The sequence below is a fragment of the Chenopodium album genome, chromosome 18 (assembly GCF_948465745.1).
Source record: "Chenopodium album chromosome 18, dcCheAlbu1.1, whole genome shotgun sequence".
Lineage (NCBI taxonomy): Eukaryota > Viridiplantae > Streptophyta > Magnoliopsida > Caryophyllales > Amaranthaceae > Chenopodium > Chenopodium album.
This window is the reverse complement of record NC_137851.1, coordinates 10,092,734-10,106,319: the sequence shown is the minus strand read 5'-3', so window position 1 is coordinate 10,106,319 and position 13,586 is coordinate 10,092,734. Positions and strand designations below refer to the sequence as shown.

The window sequence follows — 13,586 nt, the reverse complement described above, 5'->3', positions numbered from 1 at the left end:
TAGAGTTGATGTTAGAGGTTAATAGAAAGATATGGACTGAGAAATTTTGTCATTATAGGATCGAGTTGTAGCACTCAACGCCTTCTTTGGGTTTTGTCTTCTTTTAGCATTTTGTGTCTCTTGGATGACATGAAGTCACGTGAATGGCTAATATATATTACCCTTGATCAAAGTATATTCATATATGATCACTTACCTTTATTACCCTTATAATATAACTTACCAAATTTACCAATATAATTATTTAATTTGATCATTTTGGTGTGTATATATATATAACAACATTAATATCATCAAACCTTAGCATATGCCGCCTTTCTCATTTTTTTTCCAACCCTTTTGATCTCTCTCTCTCTCTCTCGGTTTGATCTTTCTCTCTCTAAAATATGAGTCCGGTTTACTTGAATCACCCTCAAACTTCATCTCCTATACCTTTCTTTGAGTTAAAAGGAGATCATACACAACATAGTTTCCAAGTCTTTGGTCATTTACATCATGAAGAATCCCACAACCGCGATGAAATCTTATCTCTTGATTATTCAAGGCATGAACAAAAAAAGGCGAGTCCCAATTGTCTATATATTTTTCCCCCTACTGGTCGTGTATGCTCTTTTTGTCTCAAAATAAGTGATGGCTTCAAATCAACTTCAAAATTTGTAATAGGATTGTAATATAATTATATTTAAAAAAAAAAAATCTTATACAATCTTATACAAATCCTATATAAACTATCTTGTTATGCAAGTATTTTAATTTTTTTTATTTATGATACACAACTTTTGTGATCTTGTTAGCATAATTTTTATTTTGTTGATTTATGTATGATCCAAACTTTGTGTATTTTATTAGGATAGTTTAAGAGTAATTTGGAAAAAAAATAAATTAAAAGAGTAATCTGGGTGAATTGGAGCATTATACTTCATAGTAATAAGAAAATTATGTAAAGCAATGTTTTTCCTAATATAAATCATGTAACATAATTTTTAACGGTATAGTTTTGTAATATGTCATACTTTGATACTAATATATGTTATGATCATATGATCTCAGGTTGGAAAGCTAGTTTTGTCCCATGAAAATAAAGCAAATGATCTTGGACAACCATGCTCACCATGGCTTCAAAACACCATTGGAGATGATAGTGGATGTAGTTATGGCTATTCATTCAAGATTCGAGAGGAGGCGAAAATCGAAACTCCAGTGAACTATAACAATGATCAAAATAAGTACTCTAGATCAAAATGGAAGCCCTCAAAGGTGAGAATAATGCAAAAAATAGCAACCTCTAAAGACTCAAGAGATAGCAAGAAGCAGCTTGATCATGATCTTGCCAAACGCCAAAACAATGATGGGATAAGAGTGTGCTCAGATTGTCATACTACTACAACCCCACTTTGGAGAAGTGGACCTCAAGGCCCTAAGGTACTTTCAATTTTCGCCTCGAATTTAACAACACTATATGTTAAAGATCATGTGATCTGATGTTCATACACTACACCGTTTTGTTACTAGCTATTCTCATATTTAGCTGTCATATTACTAGTTCAAATTACACCTATTGCTTTACTACTAGCTATGTCGAGATTTAATTGTCATATTATTGGTCAAATTACACATGTTGCTTTGCTACTAGCTTTGCTGATATTCAATTGTAGTAGCTCAAATTATGGGTAAATATGTTTTAAGTGCCTATGATCAACCATTCACTTGTGTTTGAGTTAGGTATTTTTTGTGTATATGCTTATAATCAAATCTTCTGAGATTTAGTTCTTCATTAAGTATCGGGATCAAAGTTTTTGTGTATATGCTCAAATTATGTTCTTGTTAGAAACTTTGATCCCGGTACTTAATGAAGAATGGTTTATATGGTTACTCTAGAGTGATTGAATTAGGGTTATATATATATATATATATATATATATATATATATATATATATATATATATATATATATATATATATATATATATATATATATATATATATATATATATATATATATATATATACATATATATATATATATATATATATAGTGGCGGATCTAGGATTTCCGACTTGGTGAGTCACTATCAATTATTGATTACTTTTGAAAGAACAAATAATTTTTCCAAATCTTGTTCATAATTAATTTCAATCCAAAAATTATATATATATATATATATAAATTATATTTCACCAAATTGATTTCAATCTAAAATAGGACACAAAAATCCATAATACAACCAAATACTCCGTATTACTTAAAAATTCAATCTTACAAGTTGAAAATATTACAAATAACATGTTACAAACAAATACTACGTAGTACTATAAAACTATTACACTAACTTTATGATTTTTTACTTAGATTTGTGGGAAAATATTAAAATTGGTTGCACAAATATAGGATATAAAATTATAAACAAAAGCAAAAATTATTAATAATTATTAATCAAAAAAAAATGAGATAACTTAAGAGACCTGTTATTAAGTATAACCGGTCTCTTTAATGAAGAAAGAAAGCAGCGCCAAAATGTGAAATGCAATAGCAGCATCAAAGAGACCACTTACCTTAATAGTTGGTCTCTTTGATATTTTTATAAAAGGAAACCTGCGTCAGCTCTGTTAGCATCATCAAAGAGACCCCCTCTCTACAATAAGCGGTCTCTTTGATATTTTTATTTAAAAAAAATCAATATATATATATATATATATATATATATATATATATATACATATATATATATATATTCTAATTATATTCTAATTTAATGCTAGTTTTAGATCAAAATGATGGTGAGGGAGAAATCTAAATTTAGGATAAGAAGGTAGTTGTCAAGCCAACAATAAGTTAGAGTTTAGCACTAGTTTAAGGTTCAAAAATTGTGATCACTAATTAGTTAAATTATTAGTGAACTTAATTTGTTTGGATCATAAGGACCATCTAAATTAATTTTATATTAATATATATATATATATATATATATATATATATATATATATATATATATATATATATAGTTTCTAATAAAACAAACAAAATTCAATTGAAAATTCTCAAGGACCACCCAATCACCCATCCATGAGTAGGGTTTTTTTCCTTGAAATAGAGATTTTTGCCGCGAAATCCTTTCCTTAGATCATATGTTCCTTTCAATGAGATCTATAAACATTTTTAATAAATTAATGGTTAAAGGCGGATCTACGATTTTTGAATTAGAGAATTAACAATTAATTGTTTACTCAATGCATGTCTCCTGCATTTTTATCCTAATTTTTGTTATTTCAATAAAAAAAAAAAATCTAAATGGTGGGACACGTGTCACCCAAGCCCCTTATTAGATCCATCTGTAATTATGATTAAATGACATAAATAAATGTTGAATATATTTGTTAGTCTCTTATTAAATCCGTCTATGATTATGATTTAATGACATAAATACATGTTGAATGTTTGTGTTAGTCTTTTATTAGAACCGTCTATGACTATGATTTAATGACATAAGTACAAGTGGAATGTTTTTGTTACAGTCTCTTTGCAATGCATGTGGAATAAGACAAAGGAAAGCTAGAAGGGCAGCTATGGCAGCTGCAGCAGCAGCAGGATTTGGCAATGATAATGCAGTTGTACCATCGATTTCGCCACCGCCTGTGGAAACTCCCAAGCCAAAGGTTCAAGTGATAAAAACAGAAAAAGGCTTAGATGATAACAATCATCATGATAAAAGCCATACATTACCTCTCAAGAAAAGAAGCAAAGTTATTGATGCTGCAAGAAATAACAATAATTATACTCATAATAACACCTCTAATAATGCAAAGAAGCTTTGTTTTGAAGATTTTGCCTTGAGCTCAAACATGGATTATCTTAAGGCTAATTCTAAGAGATCCTTTCCTCGCGACGAAGAAGAAGGAGCCATACTCTTAATGGCACTTTCTTGTGGATTAGCTTGCTCTTTATAGAAGTTATTAAGTTTTAAGGATTATTAAGTAGTGCATCTTCCTAAGAAATTTTGAGTGGTGTTTATTTATTTTTATTTTCATTGTTTTTGGTTCAATTTGTTTGAGAGAAGAAGAAATTAAAGAGTGAAGGTAGACAACTACCTAAACTACGTACTTTAGGAATAGGACAATATATAGCCAGGCCAGCATGGGTTTTGTACTTGCTAGCTAGCTTAATTGTGAGAGAATAGAGATAAAAGTTTGTTGATTTATTAATTAGTAGTATAAGAATGTTATGGAAAATAATAAGATTTATTAATACTAATGAAACTCGTTATACTATAGTATTATTGATGAGAAGCTATTGCGTGCGGATACCCGCACGCAAATTTCCGTGCATCTGGCTTGGCTGATATATTTTACTTATTGGTTTATATGTTTCACTAGTTTTGTACCCCGTACGATACTCGGGTTGTTTATTGAATTTTAAGATAAATTTTTAATGTATGTATCAAATTTTAAAATATATCATTGATACAAAATTAGTTAGTAATTGATTTGCTTTTGTGACGATTTGCATCTAGTAGGCATGTGGTGACTAGGCGAAGGTAGGGGGGCTGGTAGAGGCCCGGCCTCCCCGGCCCAAATTTGCGGCCCTTGATTATTTACTCTTGGCCCCCCTAGATATTATTATATATGGTATTGAAGACATATATGATACAACAAATGAAGCCTGTCATATTGGTTAGGTGATGATACTCCTACCCAAACAGCCTAGGTTCGATTCCCCTCACTCACATGATTTTTAGATAAAGCTTCTTATTCAATTTGGGCTTTGTTTTTGATGATAAAGCCCAAAGACTTAAGCGTATTTTTAAAAATTCTTCTTCATTAATTTTTTTTCTAAATTATGTAATATCATTTAATTAATAAATTTCTTATTGTTATTTACATGATTGTGATTAGTTGTTTACTTGGTTAATATGTTTATTTATTAAATAATTTTGGCTAATTTTTAATTTATTGAATGGACCATTAGATCAAATTTAGGGTTATATGCTACTTAATTTGATAGTTGTTGTTTTGTATTGATATAGGTTAAATCATGAAATCAAAAACACTAGATTTTTTTTACAAAAAAGTTAATAATCAACAAGAAGAGGGTTCCACGTCTACGTATCCTCTTGTTGATCGATTGATTCGTCTTGTGCTAACTCTTCTGGTCTCTACAACAACTTGTGAGCGTGCCTTTTCTGCAATGAATATCGTCAAAACTCAACTAAGGAGTAAAATGGAGGATGATTTTCTTAGAGATGTTTTGGTTGTATACATAGAAAAAGAGATTGTTGTAGATTTTAGTGTTGAATCTTTGATTGATGATTTTGCTACCATGAAAAATCGTAGAGTACGATTCAACTAATGTTTTTTGTAACAATAAAATATTAGTACATTTTAATTTTTTTCCATCAATCCCTTGTTTAACAAGTCCGGCCCCCATGACTTGAAAATCCTGGCTTCGCCCCTGGTGACTAATAATAATGTTGGTGGAAATGTTTAATTTAATACATTAAAAAAATAAAAATTTAGCAAAAAAAACATGGCAAATTTTACAGGGGACAGTTTGTAGGGGGCAATTTTAAAGTACGGTTGAACAGTCACATACCTGTCACCTCCTTTTTCTTGTTTTCCTCTTGTTAGCATTAACATGGTTTGTAGGATATGTATATAGTAGGGGTCGCATTACTTCCCTTTTTCAAAGATTGGCAGGAGAAGCTAATGAAGCTAAACAACAGGTTCTCTTACTTCCCTTCTTCGAAGATTGGCTAGCGTTTCATTGGCAGAAGTTTTCTGGTAGTGGTGGTGGTGATGGTGGTGGCGGTAGTGGTGGTTGTGATGGTGGTGGTAGTGGTGAGTTGTTTTCGGGGTTGGGGTTGGTTGATGAGTTTGGTAGTGGTAGTGGTGAGTTGTTTTTGGGGTTGGGGTTGGGGTTGGTTGGTGAGTTTTGGCGGAGTGGAGTTCGAGGGTGAGGATGGGGGTTAGAAAGTTTCCCTCCACGCTTACGGTTGTACCACGATTGGTGTTCGGTTTTATAGTGTTTCTTGAAATCTTGAGGCTCGTTGCCACCGTTTTCTTTCATCTTGATTCGTTTGAGAAGATTCCCCATAGTAAGAAGGGCCGCTGGCCTGTTCAAGTAATTATCGAACTCCTGAAACTGTTTAGAGACAAGTTGTGGTGCATGATTCACCACAAAGTTGAAGCAAAACAGTGGAGCCATGATAGTCTTATAGTGGAGCTGTTCAACTAACTCCAACCTCAACATCTCTGGGGCATACGGCAGCCATACATTGTCCTGTTTAAGCAATATTCAGAACCCAAAATTATTACACTAACAAGTGACGAAGTTTAAGCAAATTATAAAATACTCCAATTAGATCAGATCTTTCACACCCATAATTCTCTTGTTTTTTTTAATCAATAATCTCATACATATGAATGTTTTTGTGTTTGAAATCAACTAGCCATTTGATCAAACCCAATCCCACCAATTAACCAAACTGTCCAGGACATGCCCTGACAGTAGCAACCCAACTAATCCCTAGAAACAGCCAAAGACAAAAAATAACATTAGCTTGAAACCATAGCAATTAACCTGCTAAACTACTTACAACATAACCAGATTAACAACAAAGAAAACTAATAATCTAACTAGGAGAAACTGGCAGAGCCCTAGGATCTACAACTAGCATTTGCTTGCCAGTTTCATAACATCTGAGGGCAACTTTCAAAATCACTTCTCTCACCAGCAGGTCAAGAGATTTTGTGAGTTAAGTGTTGTGTTTTGTTGTGATCATATAGTTCATCTTCCTTGGTATATAATACTTATTTACCAAAAACAAACTCACAAAAATCAAAACCTAAAATTATTACAGTAACAAGTGACGAAATTTAATCCCATTACCTCATTAGTAAGGTGGTCGAAAACAATTTGCGACTTCCTGTCTATGCCCCTCTTGATGTAGCAGACCTCACGCGGTGCATTTAAAACCGGGCTCAAGAGAAGTGTTGGTATACTCATTTTCTAAATAATAATACCAAATGCTTCTTGGAGTTTAAGAATGCGATATAGAAAGAAGGTCTCGCAAAATAAATTAGTACAACAATTAGTCAAACAAATATAAATTAAAGAGGAGAATAAACTAAAGATAATATATATATATATATATATATATATATATATATATATATATATATATATATATATATATATATATATATATATATATATATATATATATATATATAAATTAAAGAGGAGAATAAACAATTAGTCAAACAAACATAATTCACAAGGAGAAAATTACCACAATGATCGGAGTGAAGCCTTTAACGTTATTCAAATCCTTTATTTTGTAATTCTTCATGTCGTAATCGAGATAAGCCAAAAGTGCTACTCCCCATGCATAGTTATTTACCTTCTTCAAGTCCTCTACAAACTGGACGTATGAACTCTTGCACGTGTGGCCATCATGGGAGAGGATGATGATGCAATATATAATCTTTAATAGGACCGCAATTAACATTTTTTCTCTCGCGCGTGCAGTATCATTTGCAATTATGTCCATCTTAGATAAAGGAAAAGCTGAATTACCAGCTATGCCAAGGATATTCCCTAAAATAGGGTTCATAATGATATCGTTGTGAAAAACGAACTCATAGGCATCAATCGGATCATGTATGATACTATAGTGGCCCAACACCACTTCAATCAAATCAGTTACAAAATTTAAATCTTTGTCATCAATTCCTTCGGCAACCTTTAATAGCCGAAGAAGATAACTACCATCCTCGTTAGACTCTATAGCTTCATTAATGATCTCTTTGATATCGTCTTTATAATTCTTGTAAGTCTTACAAAGAGTGGAAATTCTATTACCAACCCTTAACATTTTCTACAATAAAAACAATTATTAGAGGAGTGGGATCCTATATAGTATTTCAATTTCTCACTTAATTTTTTTATAAGTATTAATTTATCTAACATTAAATACATCATTATTTAATAAACTAAACTATTAAATACAAGTACTTAAATATTTTATCTCATTTGTTTTTATATTTAATATATTCCATGCATTTTAATATCAACCGAATCGGTTCATTATATTTATATTATTTTAAATAATTATATTGTCATTATACATATAATTATTTAATATCCGTGCATTGCACGGGGTTTAACCTAGTATTTAATAAAGTAAAGTCAAGTTTGTTAATATAGCATTTAACAATAATTATTTAATATTAAAGTTTTTTTTTAGTTTCACGTAATTTGTTAATTAATATAAAATTTTAATATACTTTGTTTCACGTAAGAGTTCATATCGTTATTGTAATTTTAGAATTGAAAATACAGTGACACATAGGGAAATGAATAGTCCAAATCTTTTAAGCATTAGAACTTCAATTCTCTTATGTAATAGCAAGTTAACAACCCTAAAATTAGTGGTTGAAACTGAACATAGTTGTCTACACACATGCACATCCGTTAGAGATTAAACTATGTAGCATATTCTTTTTTTCCTTTTTTTTTGTCGTCCTTAAGTCTCTCTCCTCATTACCCTTTATTTTTACTATATTTTACATATATAAGTTATATATTATATTTATAAACTAAAATGATTTATTTTATTTTAATGAATTAATTAATTATTTAATTATTAAAAAAGTATATTTTAATTAATATAAGCAATTAATTAGGGCAACAAAGTGTTTCAAAAATCGTGTTAACATGATTTGAAACATTGAACTAGCTTGGTGGGAATAAAGAGAATTTTAAAGATCCAACAAATGAGATTTTGAAATAAATTAGGAATAATTTTGTTTTAGAAAATTTATAAATAATGTTTTTTTTTATTTTTAAAAGTGATATAAATACCCAAAAGCTCAAGGATTTTCATATAATACCCGTATTAAAATACGTATTTTAATATAAATAATTATTTTATAAAATATTTAAATAATTCAAAATGAATTATTTATGGTATTTTATTAATTTAAAAAGGGTTTATTTTAATTAAAGGTCCATTTTATTTATTTAATGGTTTTAAAAATATTTTATTTTATTGTTTAGAAACTTTGAGGCATATTATTTTATAAAAGGAAGTTTTAAAGTCAATCAAATTTTAAAGAAGTCAAATGACTAGTTTAAATAGGAGAATGGATTATTAGGGGTAGAAAGAGAATTTAAGATTAGGGGTATATAACTATAAATAGTCATCTTATGAGCAAGTTAGATCTTACTCAAGGTGGAGAATACCTAAAGGTACACTCTCTCTCTCCTCTTATTTTCTCTCTCCCTTAAGTTTCCCCCTTCCCTTTTATTGTACTCTCACACACACACACCTCAAGGTGGCCAACCGTCACCACCACTTCCCACCGGCTGGCCACCGCCGCCGGCAACTAGGGGTGAATGTTCGGTTTGCGGTGTGGTTTATAGCCCAAACCCAAATTAATTCGATTTTGGGATTTTTCAAACAACACTGCACCATATTACTATTGAAACCGATCCAAACCACATCGTTTTAAATTCGGTTTTTCAAAAGAAAATTGAACCGTACAGAAATTTTAATCTTTTCCTTTTTGCTCCATCTAATTGGTCATTCACTCCAACATTGCCCATATTGGTTGAGATTCTAGGAAATAAAAATTGAAAAAAAAAAAAAAAAACATGTTTTATTATTTTTTGGCTTTATATATGTACTCGCAGCATGAAGAACATAATGGGATGAGTGCATAGTGTTACTTGTTATGCTTTCTTAGACTTATAGTTTTAGTTGATTAAGGATTTATTTTGGACTAACATAATTAACATTGTTATGTTTTATTTTAACTTGGTTTTTGAAGGGCCTATATTGGTTCCAACTTGTGGATGTTTTAATCTACTTTGGTTTTGAAATAGTAACTCAAGTTATTTGTTTTTAAAAGTTTATTTTGATTAAAGACTTCCATTGTGTATGACTTGAAAAAGCCTTAGCTGTTCGCTCACGGTGGCGGTAAAATCTAGTTATTTCCTAAAATGAGTTTTTGAAGGGTGAAAAAGAAATTTAAAAGGGGGAAATTTCCAGGGTATTACAGCATGGGTACGATACTCAAACCATTATCACTATCACCTTGTGTAACCGGTAACCTATAACACTAAATGACTCACAATGATATCCATGAAATGAACCAATAAGTTAGTATACTCAAATTTTTGGATGGGTTATCACTGGATACCCAACACGATATTCAATAATAGTCAGACTTTAAATTTTAGTTATTATAATATATATCATTGAAAACTAATCAATAACAACACCACATGACCTTCTTGGCCAAATTACTAATAATATTATAATCTTTTAAATTATAAAATGATTATGAAATGAAGTAATAAGAGTTTAGATTTGGATACATTTAAGTAGAATTTTTTTTTTTTATTGAATCTTCATTGTTAACCATTGCTTTTAAATGATACATGATAATCTTACCCAACAATAAATTATCAGATTGAGTACCCACCTAATAGGTTATTTTGTCAACAACTACCCGCTTAAAATTTTTATCAAAAAAACTATCCACGAAATTTAAAAAGTTTGAGTAGCACTACCCATTTTGGTTTTCCGGCAAAAAAACTAGCAAGTGTGGCCGAATTTTATTTTTTTGCTCCAAAACTTAGCCTAAACCTCATATATAACAACCGGCCTTATCTCCTTTACAACGACTCACCCTAAAAACACAAAATTTTCAATATTTTCCTAATTAAAGAGGGCGAAAGTAATAGTGATTTTAATTAAGAAATATGTAATGCTTCTAAATTGATGTTAAATTCACTTGTTTTGGCTTTTTAATTGAGTGATTCATCATTTCGTGTTTAAATTATGGAAGAAAAAACAAAAGTGAGTCCCACTCGTTGGATTTTGTTGCTGGAAAATCAAAATGGGTAGTGCTAGTCAAACTTTTTAAATTTAGTGGGTAGTTTTTTTGATAAAAATTTTAAGCGAGCAGTTGTTGACAAAATGATCTATTAGGCGGATAGTTCCTGACAATTTTTCCTAGAAAAAATTGGGTTTAATATATAATTCCAACTTTGCGCAACTTACTTTCAATCACTACAAAAAAAATGAGAATAGGCAACACACAAAATTGCAACAATTTTACAAATGTTGCCTTTTACTATAAAAGGCAACAAAACATGTTTGTTACCTTGATCCTAAACAATGTATACTACACTACAATGCAACGGTTTAAAAAGTGTTGCTTTAGACAATGTAAGACAACAATATGTAAAATGTAGCCCTTTTTTTTAAATAAGGCAACATTTATTTCAAATGTTTTCCAAAAATACAACAAAAAATTGTTTCCTATGCAACAATTTTAAAATCGTTGTTTCAAGATATAAAAGACAATGATTGTTTCATGTGTTTCCATTGCCTTATGTAATTGATTGGAGTCTTATGGGAAAAGTGCAAATACTATAAGGTATGATGAGTCAAATTTATTGAGAGTATTTGACTTCAGAATTTCACACAGTAACTTGAATTAACATAGCAGTGAAGTAGAATCATTCCAGACTACAAATATGTTTTTAGCTTTCAGAAATGAATTAACACTTTGACCAACAAAAAATAGAACTTGTAGTATTATACAAAACTGCAACATATGAGTAATTTTTTATCTTATTCACTAGCATACTGACTAAAATGACAGTATTTAGTACATCAAATACTCAAGAGCATGTCTATCTTTTTTTTTTTTTTAAAAAAAAAAAAAGAAAAGATCACAAAGAAGACTAATTCTAGTATTCTACATTGCTAGCACAACAGCTTGAAACTTTCACTTTTTCTTCATAGCACCCTTCTTTTTAGACTTCTTATAACTATTTCCACTTTCCTGTCAAGAACAAAATCAAGCATTGGTCATCTTCCCTAAAGTGCAAATAGAAATGACCGACAATGTTGTGGTAATTCATGCACTTTCACTGAATTCTAGCAGGAAATAAAGAAGGGAGAATTTTTATGGTACTAAGATATATGACCGCAAAGCTTAAAATGTTTAGTAACATGAGCAGAGTGACATATCAGAACAATTTGGTTATAGATACCTTTCTATAATGTCTGTAGGCAATTTGACATGTAAGTTCTTGTTCTTTTTTAGTGATATACACCTGAAAAAGATTAACACAACATAATAAAGAGCTGATTGCAGTGACATTGATAATGTTCATGTTGATCCAATTGCTATTAATAGACACAATTATACAACACATACAAGCTAATAACACAAATGAAAATTAAAAAAAAAAAAAAAAAATCACTACTGGGAAATAGCCAAATAGTACTTACAATTGTTTAATTTGTCTGTGAGAATACTAGTACTTACAATTGTTTAATTTTAGTTACCAACATGAGTTCACCCAAAGTAAAATTTTCTCAACTAATTCTTATTCAAAAGTCCAATTTAACAAATACTTTTGCAATCAAACAAAACCAAAATTGCTTAAGCTAGAATGCTTGATTAAGCATGACATAAATTTTACAAAGTAGCTGAAAGAATTCAGCATATTTTTACCCGAGTTGCTGCTGCGTGAAGCTTGTGACTGCCTGTGGCTGGCGACTGTCGGCTGCCAGCGGCTAGCTGCAGCTGGCGAGTTCCTACTGGTGGCGGCTAGCTGCATCCTTTGGCTGGCGGCCAGATGCTGCCTACTGGTGGCTCCTACCTGCTAGCTGCTGCCTGTGCACTCCATAATCTTAATTATCTAATTTCTCACAAAATAATCTCATGTTTCAATACAATTAAGTTAGGACATACTAAGAATCAAAACAGTAATTCTGAAATTAGGAAAATCCATAACCTGATTCTTATAAAAGATATAAAACATTCATGTATTATCAAAAAAATACAATTTTAACTCATATTAAATTAGTTTCAAAAGCCAACAATTGAATATGCTACTACAATATACTCCGTATAAAAATACTTGTGCTGAATGCTGATTAATGTATGCTTACTGAATTGTTGTTTAATGCAGGCTTACTGAATTGCTGATTAATGCAGGCCACAAAACAAGTAAATAAATTAGTCATTGAATTGCTGCTTGAATTTGTTATGTGACTTAATTAAGGAAATACTTGTGCTGAATGCTGATTAATGCAGGCTTACCAGTATAATTGCATAGACGGGCACACAGTTCAACAGCGTGTTTGCCATATCGGTGTCTTTAGTTGAGACCTGAAGCAACATAGTGAGTTATATGTCTAAAAAGGGAGTGAAGAGCATGCATATCTAGTTTAAAGGTTAAGTAATGAAGAATTACTGTAATTTAAATTCATCTAAACTGTAAGCAAATCCCAACTTTCGAGTTAAAAAAATACAAAATAAAGAAAACAGTATGATTTTAAACCTGTAAGATTCTGAACTCTGAATTATTGTAATTTGAGTTCATCTAAATAGGTAGCAGCATGGCATAAGTAGGCACTTCTTACCTTCAGCTACTCATGAGTTTCTTGAGAATCCTCCTAAGCATAAGTTTAGATGATACAAGTTCTATGGCGAGTCATTATGAATACAATGAGATCGCAGAGAATCTGCCAGAAAACTTTCAAGCGGTCTAGTAATTCAAG

At 30.7% G+C, this 13,586-nt stretch overlaps 1 protein-coding gene across 1 annotated transcript; it reads left to right on the top strand.

Moving 5' to 3' along the window:
* Positions 1 to 222: 222 nt before the first annotated feature.
* LOC145591450 (uncharacterized) lies at positions 223 to 4,266 on the top strand. The gene is made up of 3 exons (XM_081647906.1): positions 223 to 560; positions 1,051 to 1,422; positions 3,514 to 4,266. Exons 1-3 carry the CDS (start codon positions 387 to 389, stop codon positions 3,943 to 3,945), a joined length of 978 nt encoding a protein of 325 aa, XP_081504032.1. The 5' UTR covers positions 223 to 386; the 3' UTR covers positions 3,946 to 4,266.
* The last annotated feature ends 9,320 nt before the right edge of the window (positions 4,267 to 13,586 follow it).